This window comes from Scomber japonicus, chromosome 18, assembly GCF_027409825.1.
Source record: "Scomber japonicus isolate fScoJap1 chromosome 18, fScoJap1.pri, whole genome shotgun sequence".
NCBI classification, from domain to species: Eukaryota; Metazoa; Chordata; class Actinopteri; order Scombriformes; family Scombridae; genus Scomber; species Scomber japonicus.
This window is the reverse complement of record NC_070595.1, coordinates 30,807,916-30,821,737: the sequence shown is the minus strand read 5'-3', so window position 1 is coordinate 30,821,737 and position 13,822 is coordinate 30,807,916. Positions and strand designations below refer to the sequence as shown.

Here is a 13,822-nt window from a genome sequence, read left to right as displayed (position 1 = left end):
TTTCAACATAAACATGGAACAATGAGATCATTTAGTGTCCACATGGTTTAATTTAAATTTAAAGGGGTTGAAATGTGAAAATAAAGGTATTGTGGTGAGCAGGTGGAGCAGAGGAAGGGATCTGAGTGTAGTACTTAGTAGGAACTATGTGTTGCACTAAACAACCGAAAGCCACGAACGTTAGTTTTACTGAATCAGAAACAGAGGACGTAGTTCCAATTTCACAAAAATGTATTTATTTATTACATAAGTCACAATTATTAAAAAGCCTTAAAAAAAAACGATGACACCGTTAAAATCACAAACTAAGGGGGAACCTGCTGACACTTACAGGTGGGGGACGTGAGTCAGAGACGGGGTGTGAGGAACCCCAGAAGAAAACACAAATCACCCCAAAAATCAGAGAAAAGGGGGATTGCACAGCACACATACACACAAAAGGGGAAACCACCACCGTCAGCTCTCAGCAACTGAAAAGGATAATAAACATGATGAGGGGGGGTGGGGGGGGGGCTTAACCAAAACCAAAAGAAACCAAACTAATGTGGTTGGCAGCAACGCAAAATACTCAAAACAAAATCTTAATCATAGACTCCCAGAAGAATGAACCTTTTTAACCTGATTAACCCACTTCACCTGTAGAGTCCAACAGAACAACATCAACCACATAAAGCAGAGAGGTGATTCTGAGGTCCCCAAACTGGACTCTCTCCTCTCTCCTACACAGTCTGCTCCTCTCTACTACAGTCTGCTCCTCTTTCCTACAGTCTGCTCCTCTCTCCTGCAGTCTGCTCCTCTCTCCTACAGTCTGCTCCTCTCTCTTACAGTCTGCTCCTCTCTACTACAGTCTGCTCCTCTCTACTACACAGTCTGCTCCTCTCTACTAGAGTCTGCTCCTCTCTACTACACAGTCTGCTCCTCTCTACTACAGTCTGCTCCTCTCTCCTACAGTCTGCTCCTCTCTATTATACAGTCTGCTCCTCTCTTCTACAGTCTGCTCCTCTCTCCTGCAGTCTGCTCCTCTCTACTACAGTCTGCTCCTCTCTACTACAGTCTGCTCCTCTCTCCTACAGTCTGCTCCTCTCTCCTACAGTCTGCTCCTTTAATTATAATAAATAAATATGAACTTCATACATCAGTATGAACCCTGAGGAGCAGCTTTACATGTAATGAGAATGTAAATAAACATGATGACTCAGCATTCACAGTAACTCACCAACCTTTACACACTAAATGTCCTTTAATGGTAAAGTGATGAAGACAGGAACAAAGAGAAGAGGAAGGAAACACAACTGATCACAGATACCAGACGAATCACTGCGGTGACGGAGACAAGAAGTTACTAACTGAACTTCTGCTTTGTTTTATCTACTGTGACTGTAACTAGTAAACCAGTGTTCCCAGTATCACCATTAAAACCAGAAACACTAGTAAACCAGAGTTTTACTGTAACCATGACGATGACGGCTCACAATGTTAAACAGGAAGTTGATGTTGGTTCAAACAGGCCGACATGTTGCTGATGACCTTATATGGACTTCCTGTAGACTGCTGGTAATAATCTATCAGTTATCAGAGTCCTGGTACTGCAGCTCATCTTTCTAAATGATAATATTGATTAGATATTGATTATAACAGAAGTCTGAAGTGATGTATTGATCTCTGGCCGACAGTCTGAGCTGATCAGGTTTCAAACTGCTTCTGAAGACAAAGAAAGAAATCAGGAAATAACGAAGAGTCTTTTTTTTTTATTGGTGTGAGTTTAGAAGAGAAGAAAAGCAGAAGTGGTTGCCACTCCTCATCCAGACATCATGAAGAGTTCATCTGTGTGTCTGCTGCTCGGTGAGTCCAACACATTCACTCCTTCACTCCTTCACTCCTTTACTCCTTCACTCATTCACTCGTTTATCAGGTAGGATGGTGTGAGCTCACCTGAACACACCTGTCTGAGCTTCATGAGGCCTTTGAAAGTGCAGGTAGTTGAAGCGCTAACAGACAGACTAGAGAGAGAACGCTGTTAGTAGGACTGATGCTCTAAGGAGGATGTACAAAAGATGAATCCAACCTAAACATGCTGAAACAGAAGGACTCCAGGCTGGAGAACAGGTAGCACCACTCCACCCTGTTTAATGCTTTCTCTGTGTCTAAAGACAGAGCAGCTGCAGGAGAATGTTTACTGACACACATTATATTAATGAGACGTCTAAAGTTATCGGCTGAGCTACGAGAGCGTATGAAGCTTTCTTGGTCTGCATGTATCAGAGTGAGGCGGTCCTTATCTTTTTTAGTATCAAGGAAATGACGGCATCAGACAAAGAGGAAGGAAGGCTGCTCCTGTCCTCAGCATCACATATCTAGAAGTGATGGTTAAAGCTCATCATAGGCCTTATAAAACTCAGAGTCTTTACCAGACTGGATATTTCTACTAGCTTCAGCTGTTTGCTCCACAGTGATTGGCTGAGTGAAGCCAGCTGATCCTCTGACAGGGTGGGAAGACCAAGGAGTTAGAAACGAGTCCAGTTCCTCTTTTCAACGTGGGACTGATGACTAGAACTTCCCTGAATTCCCCGTTTATCTCTCCTGAGTCTGTTAACAGTGTCTATGTGCTGACCTCTGACCCGTAGTGAGGGTTAGGGTCTATGTGCTGACCTCTGACCCGTAGTGAGGGTTAGGGTCTATGTGCTGACCTCTGACCTGTAGTGAGGGTTAGGGTCTATGTGCTGACCTCTGACCCGTAGTGAGGGTTAGGGTCTATGTGCTGACCTCTGACCCGTAGTGAGGGTTAGGGTCTATGTGCTGACCCGTAGTGAGGGTTAGGGTCTATGTGGTGACCTCTGACCCGTAGTGAGGGTTAGGGTCTATGTGCTGACCTCTGACCTTTCTGACCCGTGTCCTCCTGCTGCAGGTGTGTCTGTGCTGCTGCTGTCTGGTTCCACTGATTCAGCAGGTGAGTTCCAGCTTCCCAACAACAACCATCAGTCCTTAAAACCTGTTTAACAGCACAGATCACTTTAACCGCTGATCCTAACCACCTGCTTTTTACTGTAACCATGACGACGACGGTTCCCAAACGTTAAAGAAGTCATTTCAACCCAAACCATCATCTTCCTCCAAATAAGTGACTCTAATAATCTGTCTGTGTGTCCTTCAGTCTCTCTGAGTGTCAGTCCAGACCTTCAGCAGTTCTTCAAGGGAGAGTCTGACCTGACTCTGAGCTGTGATGAAGACGGACGGAAAGCTGATGGATGGACGGTGAAGAGGAGAGCAGGACGACAGACTGGACAGTGTGGTGGTCAACAAGACTTTGGGAGGATTGAAGGTTCTAACTGCATCATCTCAAGTCCCTTTCCATCAGATTCTGGAGTTTACTGGTGTGAAAGATCTGGAGAGAGAAGTGAAGAGATCAACATCATAGTTTCTGGTAGATATGATTCTGTAACTCTGTCTCTATGTGACTGTAACTCTGTTTCTATATGACTGTAACTCTGTCTCTATGTGACTGTAACTCTGTTTCTATGTGACTGTAACTCTGTCTCTATGTGACTGTAACTCTGTCTCTATGTGACTGTAACTCTGTCTGACTGTAACTCTGTTTCTATGTGACTGTAACTCTGTCTCTATATGACTGTAACTTTGTCTCTATGTGACTGTAACTCTGTCTCTATGTGACTGTAACTCTGTCTCTATGTGACTGTAACTCTGTCTGTTGTTCAGATGTTACCTTTAAGCTGGAGATTCCTGCAGTTCCTGTGCTGACAGGAAGTGATGTCACTCTGCGCTGTAGGATCAGAGATGGTTCCACACATCGAGCATTTAATTTATTTAAGAACGGTGACCTTTTCAGATCTGATTCTAAAGGAGAGTTTATCATCAGTAACGTCCAACAGTCTGATGAAGGTCTCTACTCGTGTGTTGTTGGTCAGATAGAATCTGCAAGGAGCAGGCTGAGGGTCAAAGGTCAGTACACTGACATCACTTCCTGTCTATATGACAGTCAGTAGAGTTAATAAACTGATCACTGCACTGAACCACAATCTACTGATTCCTCCTCCAGCTCCTCCTACTTCAGTCTCTCTGAGTATCAGTCCAGACCTTCAGCAGTTCTTCAGCAGAGAGTCTCCACTGACTCTGAGCTGTGATGAAGACGGACAGACAGCTGATGGATGGACGGTGAAGAGGAGAGCAGGAGGACAGACTGGACAGTGTGGTGTTGGTCAACAAGACTTTGGGAGGATTGAAGGTTCTAACTGCACCATATCAGGTCCCTTTCAAACAGATTCTGGAGTTTACTGGTGTGAAAGATCTGGAGAGAGAAGTGAAGAGATCGACATCGAAGTTACTGGTAGATATGATTCTGTAACTCTGTCTCTATGTGACTGTAACTCTGTCTCTATGTGACTGTAACTCTGTCTCTATGTGACTGTAACTCTGTCTCTATATGACTGTAACTCTGTCTCTATGTGACTGTAACTCTGTCTGTTGTTCAGATTTTCCCTTTAAGCTGGAGATTCCTGCTCTTCCTGTGCTGACAGGAAGTGATGTCACTCTGCGCTGTAGGACCAACAATGGTTCCACACCAACATTTGATTTATTTAAGAACGGTGAACGTATCAGATCTGACTCTAAAGGAGAGTTTATCATCAGTAACGTCCAACAGTCTGATGAAGGTTTCTACTCGTGTGTTGTTGATCTGATTGCAGAATCTCCAAGGAGCAGGCTGAGGGTCAAAGGTCAGTACACTGACATCACTTCCTGTTTATATGACAGTCAGTAGAGTTAATAAACTGATCACTGCACTGAACCACAATCTACTGATTCCTCCTCCAGCTCCTCCTCCTTCCTCTTCTCCTCCTCCTCTAGCTCCTCCTACTTCAGTCTCTCTGAGTGTCAGTCCAGACCTTCAGCAGTTCTTCAGCAGAGAGTCTCCACTGACTCTGAGCTGTGATGAAGACGGACAGACAGCTGATGGATGGACGGTGAAGAGGAGAGCAGGAGGACATACTGGACAGTGTGGTGGTGTTGGTCAACAAGACTTTGGGAGGATTGAAGGTTCTAACTGCACCATCTCAAGTCCCTTTCAAACAGATTCTGGAGTTTACTGGTGTGAAAGATCTGGAGAGAGAAGTGAAGAGATCAACATCACAGTTACTGGTAGATATGATTCTGTAACTCTGTCTCTATATGACTGTAACTCTGTCTCTATGTGACTGTAACTCTGTCTCTATGTGACTGTAACTCTGTCTCTATATGACTGTAACTCTGTCTCTATGTGACTGTAACTCTGTCTGTTGTTCAGATGGTCCAATCATCCTGGAGATCCCTGCTCTTCCTGTGCTGACAGGAAGTGATGTCACTCTGCGCTGTAGGACCAACCATGGTTCCACACCAGGATTCAATTTATTTCAGAACGGTGAACGTATCAGATCTGACTCTAAAGGAGAGTTTATCATCAGTAACGTCCAACGGTCTGATGAAGGTTTCTACTCGTGTGTTGTTGGTCTGACTGCAGAATCTCCAAGGAGCAGGCTGAGGGTCAAAGGTCAGTACACTGACATCACTTCCTGTTTATATGTCAGTAGAGTTAATAAACTGATCACTGCACTGAACCACAATCTACTGATTCCTCCCCCAGCTCCTCCTCCTCTAGCTCCTCCTCCAGGTTCCTCTCTCTCTGTGTTCAGACTCTTGTGCCATCTAGTGGTCATCAGTCCGTACTGCATCAGTTCTGTCCTGATGGTGTCCATCTACCGCAGCAGGAGGACAGGTACACACACACACACACACACACACACACACACACTCACACTCATATACACACACATACACACACACACACACACACACACACACACACACACTCATGTTTTACTTCATGCCTCCATCTCAACTTCTTCTTAACTCCTCCCACAGGAAACAGACCTGCCGTCTCCATGGCAACCAGCCAGCGTGATGGAGGAGATCAGGGATTGGATGGAGAGAATGATGATGTCACCACTGAGCATGACTTCTGAGCTGCAGCTTGTGTTTTAATCATTTACAGTAAACTGATGATGAAGAGGAGGAAGCTGATCACACCTTAGAACAATAATCAATTATTAGTAATTAATGACCCTGTCCCTCCTCTATTTTAGTGTGTTCATGGTGTAAATACTGATATATTAATATTAACTGGTATTAAATGTCTTCTCCAGTCTTACCCGAGTCAAATCTCAGCAGATAAAAACTCAGCTGTGACTCATAAACAGATATTTAACACCTTGTATTAATGCATATGTAACCCCCGGTTACCAAAACAGTGGATAAATTGTGGAAACAGTGGAAATTGGATATCTTAGAAAATTAATTAGAGAAAAGTGAATTCATGTGGATATGATTTCAATAATAAAATCATCATCACCATCATCATCATCTGCACCAGAGATCTCCATTCTTCAGCTCAGCTGGTTCCTCCAGTGAACAGTACAGTAGGGCTGAAGCGGATAGAAAGGGTTGATGTTGTGTTTTGTTTCTTTTTTTATTGATAATTGAGTTTTTGATATTGTTATTATTGTTTTGTTAGCATTTATTTTGTTGAGTTAGAAAGGGAAGAATAGGGTTGAACGAACCACCTGTTGGGTAGAGACCAAAATAGCAATAAATAGTTTAATTATAGCCTAATTAGTAAAAGATCAAACAAAGACATTTTAATCATACTGGAATAAATTTAGCACTTAATATAAAACTAAATTATTGAGAAAGAGGTGCTATGACTTTGGGTGTTGAAATTCCATTTTTCCCAGTCATTCTCCTTTCCATCGGAAATGAATGGGAATGTTTTGAAAAAACACAAAAATTTCACCTTTTTTCAGAGTCACCAAGCTCACTCATACGTGCACATAGAAACGTGATTCAAACTTTAAAATGGAGGAAAACTTGTGCTCTCTCCAAAACACCAAACTGTTTTTACATAACATGTAAACTTTTCAAACTATGAGCAGTCAAACGAGGAGTGGAAATCACTTTTTCTTCAAAGTTAGAGTGGAAGCGACAGTTAGCTAGAGTGAAAGAAGCAGTAAAAAATAACCTTAATTTTTATTTTGAACTCGAGCTCACGGCCAAACCGTAAAAAGGAGACAAATAATTTTTGATCAAAATGTAGACATAGGTGTTGGGACTCATAAAATGTGACTTTGACAGGCGGGGTCTGCACAAAATTTAAACGGGGGGGCCGAGACCGGCAGCAGTATCTGTCCCACCCCCCACTGACCCTAATGTAATCGTCTTCTTTTTTCAAAAGAAACTCACTCTGTGTTCACACTGAGCTTACTCGCTCATTTTAAGGAATATGTGAATAAAATAAACTCTGTCAGAATCTGCCGGCTTCTGTGTCTCTCACGGTGTTTTCGGTTTTTGGACAGGAGTTACGGTTTTCTCACAGTTTGCAATTGTTCGGGACCTTGTCAGAAGCCAAATTCTTCAGAATTTTCAGAATTCCCAAGCAGATCCTCAAATCGCCGTAGCAACCGCAGGGCCTTAGCTGCCCTTAGCAACCGTAGGGCCTTAGCTGCCCTTAGCAACCGTAGGGCCTTAGCTGCCCTTAGCTGCCCTTAGCAACCGCAGGGCCTTAGCTGGCCTTAGCAACCGTAGGGCCTTAGCTGCCCATAGCAACCCGTCGCTGGGCAGAAACTGAGCTACTTTCTTGTGATTGGCTAATTCCTGTCTGTCTGTTTGGCAGTTAACCGAGCTCGCAGCTGAAGTTTGATCAAAGCAAAATGCAGAGCTGTAAAATGTACTTGAGTCTGTGTTCTTTACTTTGTTTTTCCAATATTTTATCTTTAATAAAAATGATATTCATAAGTACTGGTTTCAACCTGGTGCTCCATATGATCAATGCATTACACAGTTAGATGTTGTATTAAGAAAAGTATTCACTTAAGTTTCCTTAATGTGTCATACATCTTCAAGGTAAAATTTAATTTGTAAATGTTGTGCATACACTCACAATACACAAGTGTGTTGTATTTGAGCCATTTCTACCAACGTGGCGCTATAGTAACAATATAACAAGACATTTCTCTAAACCAGAATATGATCGGTAACTTTTGAACACTGGAAATAAATCATGTCCTCGTCCCGGCAGCAGCACCGTGTCCTGATTTAATTGAAGGAAATTTTGGTTCATCCAATTAGTCACTTGCTCTAAACAGTGACACAATGACTGTATTGGACTGTAGTCATCTGGGGACAGTGCTAGGTATATCTGTGTGTCATCTGCATAACTGTGATAGTCTACATTAGAGTTCTGCAGAATTTGACCCAAGGGCAGCATATATAGACTGAACAGAAGGGGTCCAAGAACTGACCCCTGAGGAACTCCACATGCAACACTTAGTAGGAACTATGTGTTGCACTAAACAACCGAAAGCCACAAATGTTAGTTTTACTGAATCAGAAACAGAGGACGTAGTTCCAATTTCACAAAAATTTATTTATTTATTACATAAGTCACAATTATTAAAAAGCCTTAAAAAAACGATGACACCGTCAAAATCACAGACTAAGGGGGAACCTGCTGAGACTTACAGGTGGGGGGACGGGAGTCAGAGACAGGGTGTGAGGAATCCCAGAAGAAAACACAAATCACCCCAAAAATCAAAGAAAAGGGGGATTTGCACGGCATACACACAAAAGGGTAAACCACCACTGTCAGCTCTCAGCAACTGAAAAGGATAATAAACATGATGAGGGGGGTGGGGGGGGGGGGTTAACCAAAACCAAAAGAAACCAAACTAATGTGGTTGGCAGCAACGCAAAATACTCAAAACAAAATCTTAATCATAGCCTCCCAGAAGAATGAACCTTTTTAACCTGATTAACCCACTTCACCTGTAGAGTCCAACAGAACAACATCAACCACATAAAGCAGAGAGGAGATTCTGAGGTCCCCAAACTGGACTCCCCCCCCCCCGGCTGCACCTTGAGACTCTGTCCATGAAGACCATAAACAGGATCAGAGACCAGGGACAGCCCTGATGGAGCCCAACACCCACTGAGACCAGGTCTGACTTACTTCAGAGGATGTAAACACAGCTCTCACAGCGGTTGTATAGAGACCCAATGACTCGCAGCAGAGACCCTGGTACCCCAAACTCCCACAACACCTCCCACAAAGGACTCCACGGGTACTGTCATGCGACATTGAAGAGGCGTGTCACACATGACATCTGCACAATGTCAATAACAAACATGATGAGAGGGGGTTGGGGGGGGGGGGGTTAACCAAAACCAAAAGAAACCAAAGTAATGTGGTTGGCAGCAACGCAAAATACTCCAAACTAAATCTTAATCATAGACTCCCAGAAGAATGAACCTTTTTAACCTGATTAACCCACTTCACCTGTAGAGTCCAACACAACAACATCGACCACATAAAGCAGAGAGATGATTCTGAGGTCCCCAAACTGGACTCTCTCCTCTCTCCTACCCAGTCTGCTCCTCTCTACTACAGTCTGCTCCTCTCTCCTGCAGTCTGCTCCTCTCTACTAAACAGTCTGCTCCTCTCTACTACAGTCTGCTCCTTTTTCCTGCAGTCTGCTCCTCTCTCCTGCAGTCTGCTCCTCTTTCCTACAGTCTGCTCCTCTCTACTGCAGTCTGCTCCTCTCTCCTACAGTCTGCTCCTCTCTCTTACAGTCTGCTCCTCTCTACTATAGTCTGCTCCTCTCTACTACACAGTCTGCTCCTCTCTACTACAGTCTGCTCCTCTCTACTACACAGTCTGCTCCTCTCTCCTACAGTCTGCTCCTTTAATTATAATAAATAAATATGAACTAACATCAGTATGAACCCTGAGGAACAGCTTTTCATGTAATGAGAATGTGAATAAACATGATGACTCAGCATTAACAGTAACTCACCAACCTTTACACACTAAATGTCCTTTAATGGTAAAGTGATGAAGACAGGAACAAAGAGAAGAGGAAGGAAACACAACTGATCACAGATACCAGACGAATCACTGCGGTGACGGAGACAAGAAGTTACTAACTGAACTTCTGCTTTGTTTTATCTACTGTGACTGTAACTAGTAAACCAGAGTTCCCAGTATCACCATTAAAACCAGAAACACTAGTAAACCAGTGTTCCCAGTATCACCATTAAAACCAGAAACACTAGTAAACCAGTGTTCCCAGTATCACCCTTTGTTGAATGGTGCTCTCAATTATTGTTTATTTTGTTTCCATTAATGATACTTAATTTGTGTTGGACGCTGACAAGCCACCTGTGGTGGGCGTGGTAAATAAAGAGCCTTCCTGCACACAGCTGAGCTGTGTTGCAGTGTGAGTGCATGAGCAGTAGCAGAGCGTCTCTCGTCTTTTCTTTGTCCTCCACGTTCGGTGCTGTCGAGTTGGCATTTCACTACGAGTAGCCGCTGTAACGGGCTGCTCTGCTAAAAGACCGGAAACACTAGTAAACCAGAGTTCCCAGTATCACCATTAAAACCAGAAACACTAGTAGACCAGTGTTTTACTGTAACCATGACGATGACGGTTCTCAAACGTTAAACAGGAAGTTGATGTTGGTTCAAACAGGCCGACAGGAAGTTGATGTTGGTTCAAACAGGCCGACCTGTTGCTGATGACCTATATGGACTTCCTGTAGACTGCTGGTAAAAATCTATCAGTTATCAGAGTCCTGGTACTGCAGCTCATCATTCTAAATGATAATATTGATTAGATATTGATTATGTAACAGAAGTCTGAAGTGATGTATTGATCTCTGGCCGACAGTCTGAGCTGATCAGGTTTCAAACTGCTTCTGAAGACAAAGAAAGAAATCAGGAAATAACGAAGAGTCTTTTTATTGGTGTGAGTTTAGAAGAGAAGAAAAGCAGAAGTGGTTGCCACTCCTCATCCAGACATCATGAAGAGTTCATCTGTGTTTCTGCTGCTCGGTGAGTCCAACACATTCACTCCTTTACTCCTTCACTCCTTTACTCCTTTACTCCTTTACTCCTTTACTCCTTCACTCCTTCACTCCTTTACTGCTTTACTCCTTCACTCCTTCACTCCTTTTCTCCTTTACTCCTTCACTCCTTTACTCCTTTACTCATTCACTCCTTTACTCCTTTACTCCTTCACTCATTCACTCCTTCACTCATTCACTCCTTCACTCCTTTACTCATTCATCAGTAGCAGTTTTACTGTCATTAACACTAGAATGATATTTGGGTAACACTACTTGAAGGTATCGTCATGAAGTCCCGCTGGCCCGACCCACTGCTGACCAGCAGGGGGCGCCACATAATGATTAGTTGACGTTAATCAAAGTGACACGACCAGAACATGTCTTTGTCACCTATTTTTGTGTTTCTGGCAAGTTGACATAACGATGGTTATAATTAGATGTGCAAGCTCACAGACCGATTCTAGCACTTAGTCACAGATGTTTAAAAGGAAACCCAAAGCTGTCACGACTCCATCATGACAGTCAGTCTTGTCCACCAATAAAGAAAGAATCTTTCAAAGGATATGGCAACCTCTGTTGGACAAATGGTCAGACATGTGTGAGACCATCAAAGCCCAGAGTGACACCCCTAGCACTTGAGTCTGGCCTCTTCTCTTTCCTTCCGTCGAATTTGTTTTGTACACTATGTTGACTGTCACCATCTAGTCCTTTATCTCATGCTGGCTTTTTTCTTTTCTTTCTTTTTTTTATTCTTCTTCCTAGTTGTTTGTTGGTTTGTTTTTATGCTGGGTGGGGGGTGGGTTTGGCCTTGTTGGCCTTTTTGTTGTAAAAAAGAAAAATCAGAAAACCTGAAGGAGAACCTCTGTACTGCTATCCTGTATAACCCTTGAGTCCTTTAATAAAGATATGACAGTCAGTCTTGTAATGAAGGGGAAGGTTTAACTCATTTTCTGGTCACTTTGATTAATCAGTCAACTTGTTATTACAAAAACCAAATGACCCGATTCTGACATTGACATGATGTTTATGTCTTATGACGATACCTTCAAGTAATCGTAGGGAGTAGGGTGGTGGGTGTAGGGAGTAGGGTGGTGGGCGTGGGGAGGAGGGTGGTGGGTGTAGGGAGTAGGGTGGTGGGCGTAGGGAGTAGGGTGGTGGGCGTAGGGAGTAGGGCGGTGGGTGTAGGGAGGAGGGCGGTGGGCGTGGGGAGTAGGGTGGTGGGCGTGGGGAGTAGGGCGGTGGGCGTAGGGAGGAGGGTGGTGGGAGTAGGGAGTAGGGTGGTGGGCGTGGGGAGTAGGGTGGTGGGTGTGGGGAGTAGGGTGGTGGGCGTGGGGAGTAGGGTGGTGGGTGTAGGGAGTAGGGTGGTGGGTGTAGGGAGTAGGGTGGTGGGCGTAGGGAGGAGGGCGGTGGGTGTAGGGAGGAGGGCGGTGGGCGTAGGGTGGTGGGCGTAGGGAGGAGGGTGGTGGGCGTAGGGAGTAGGGTAGTGGGCGTAGGGTGGTGGGTGTAGGGAGTAGGGTGGTGGGCGTAGGGAGGAGGGTGGTGGGAGTAGGGAGTAGGGTGGTGGGCGTGGGGAGTAGGGTGGTGGGCGTGGGGAGTAGGGTGGTGGGTGTGGGGAGTAGGGTGGTGGGCGTGGGGAGTAGGGTGGTGGGTGTAGGGAGTAGGGTGGTGGGTGTAGGGAGTAGGGTGGTGGGCGTAGGGAGGAGGGCGGTGGGTGTAGGGAGGAGGGCGGTGGGTGTGGGGAGGAGGGCGGTGGGCGTGGGGAGTAGGGTGGTGGGCGTGGGGAGTAGGGCGGTGGGCGTAGGGAGTAGGGTGGTGGGAGTAGGGTGTAGGGTGGTGGGCGTAGGGAGTAGGGTGGTGGGCGTGACAGAGGGATACAGATAATTCTTAGTCGTCTTTGCACTCATAACTTCTCCTTCAACTTTGCATTTAACCAGCATCCTCAAAAATTGTTTGTTTTCTCTTATCTCAGCTTCCTTCTACCTGTAGTGAGGGTTAGGGTCTATGTGCTGACCTCTGACCTGTAGTGAGGGTTAGGGTCTATGTGCTGACCTCTGACCTGTAGTGAGGGTTAGGGTCTATGTGCTGACCTCTGACCTGTAGTGAGGGTTAGGGTCTATGTGCTGACCTCTGACCCGTAGTGAGGGTTAGGGTCTATGTGCTGACCTCTGACCCCTAGTGAGGGTTAGGGTCTATGTGCTGACCTCTGACCTTTCTGACCCGTGTCCTCCTGCTGCAGGTGTGTCTGTGCTGCTGCTGTCTGGTTCCACTGATTCAGCAGGTGAGTTCCAGCTTCCCAACAACAACCATCAGTCCTTAAAACCTGTTTAACAGCACAGATCACTTTAACCGCTGATCCTAACCACCTGCTTTTTACTGTAACCATGACGATGACGGTTCCCAAACGTTAAAGAAGTCATTTCAACCCAAACCATCATCTTCCTCCAAATAAGTGACTCTAATAATCTGTCTGTGTGTCCTTCAGTCTCTCTGAGTGTCAGTCCAAACCTTCAGCAGTTCTTTGAGAGAGAGTCTCCACTGACTCTGAGCTGTGATGAAGACAGACAGACAGCTGATGGATGGACGGTGAAGAGGAGAGCAGGAGGACAGACTGGACAGTGTGGTGGTGTTGGTCAACAAGACTTTGGGAGGATTGAAGGTTCTAACTGCACCATCTCAAGTCCCTTTCCATCAGATTCTGGAGTTTACTGGTGTGAAAGATCTGGAAAGAGAAGTGAAGAGATCAACATCATAGTTACTGGTAGATATGATTCTGTAACTCTGTCTCTATGTGACTGTAACTCTGTCTCTATATGACTGTAACTCTGTCTCTATATGACTGTAACTCTGTCTCTATGTGACTGTAACTCTGTCTCTATGT

The 13,822-nt window shown here is 44.8% G+C and overlaps 2 protein-coding genes and 2 long non-coding RNA genes across 4 annotated transcripts; 3 read left to right on the top strand and 1 right to left on the bottom strand.

The window, feature by feature from the left end:
- The first annotated feature begins 1,813 nt into the window (after window positions 1-1,813).
- Window positions 1,814-3,191, top strand: LOC128379440 (uncharacterized). The gene is made up of 3 exons (XR_008323396.1): window positions 1,814-1,842; window positions 2,906-2,947; window positions 3,152-3,191. It is a non-coding gene; the product is annotated as an uncharacterized LOC128379440 (long non-coding RNA).
- A 796-nt stretch (window positions 3,192-3,987) lies between these two features.
- Window positions 3,988-5,503, top strand: LOC128379394 (hemicentin-2-like). Its single transcript, XM_053339011.1, has 5 exons — window positions 3,988-4,342; window positions 4,488-4,730; window positions 4,828-5,151; window positions 5,297-5,410; window positions 5,454-5,503. The coding sequence occupies exons 1-5, from the start codon at window positions 3,988-3,990 to the stop codon at window positions 5,501-5,503; spliced, it is 1,086 nt and encodes a 361-aa protein (XP_053194986.1).
- Window positions 5,504-5,512: 9 nt separating this feature from the next.
- LOC128379441 (uncharacterized) lies at window positions 5,513-6,079 on the top strand. Its single transcript, XR_008323397.1, has 3 exons — window positions 5,513-5,539; window positions 5,648-5,764; window positions 5,911-6,079. It is a non-coding gene; the product is annotated as an uncharacterized LOC128379441 (long non-coding RNA).
- Window positions 6,080-9,050: 2,971 nt separating this feature from the next.
- Window positions 9,051-12,848, bottom strand: LOC128379393 (uncharacterized). Its single transcript, XM_053339010.1, has 2 exons — window positions 11,988-12,848; window positions 9,051-9,164 (listed from the first exon to the last, which is right to left on the bottom strand). Exons 1-2 carry the CDS (start codon window positions 12,846-12,848, stop codon window positions 9,051-9,053), a joined length of 975 nt encoding a protein of 324 aa, XP_053194985.1.
- Window positions 12,849-13,822: the final 974 nt, after the last annotated feature.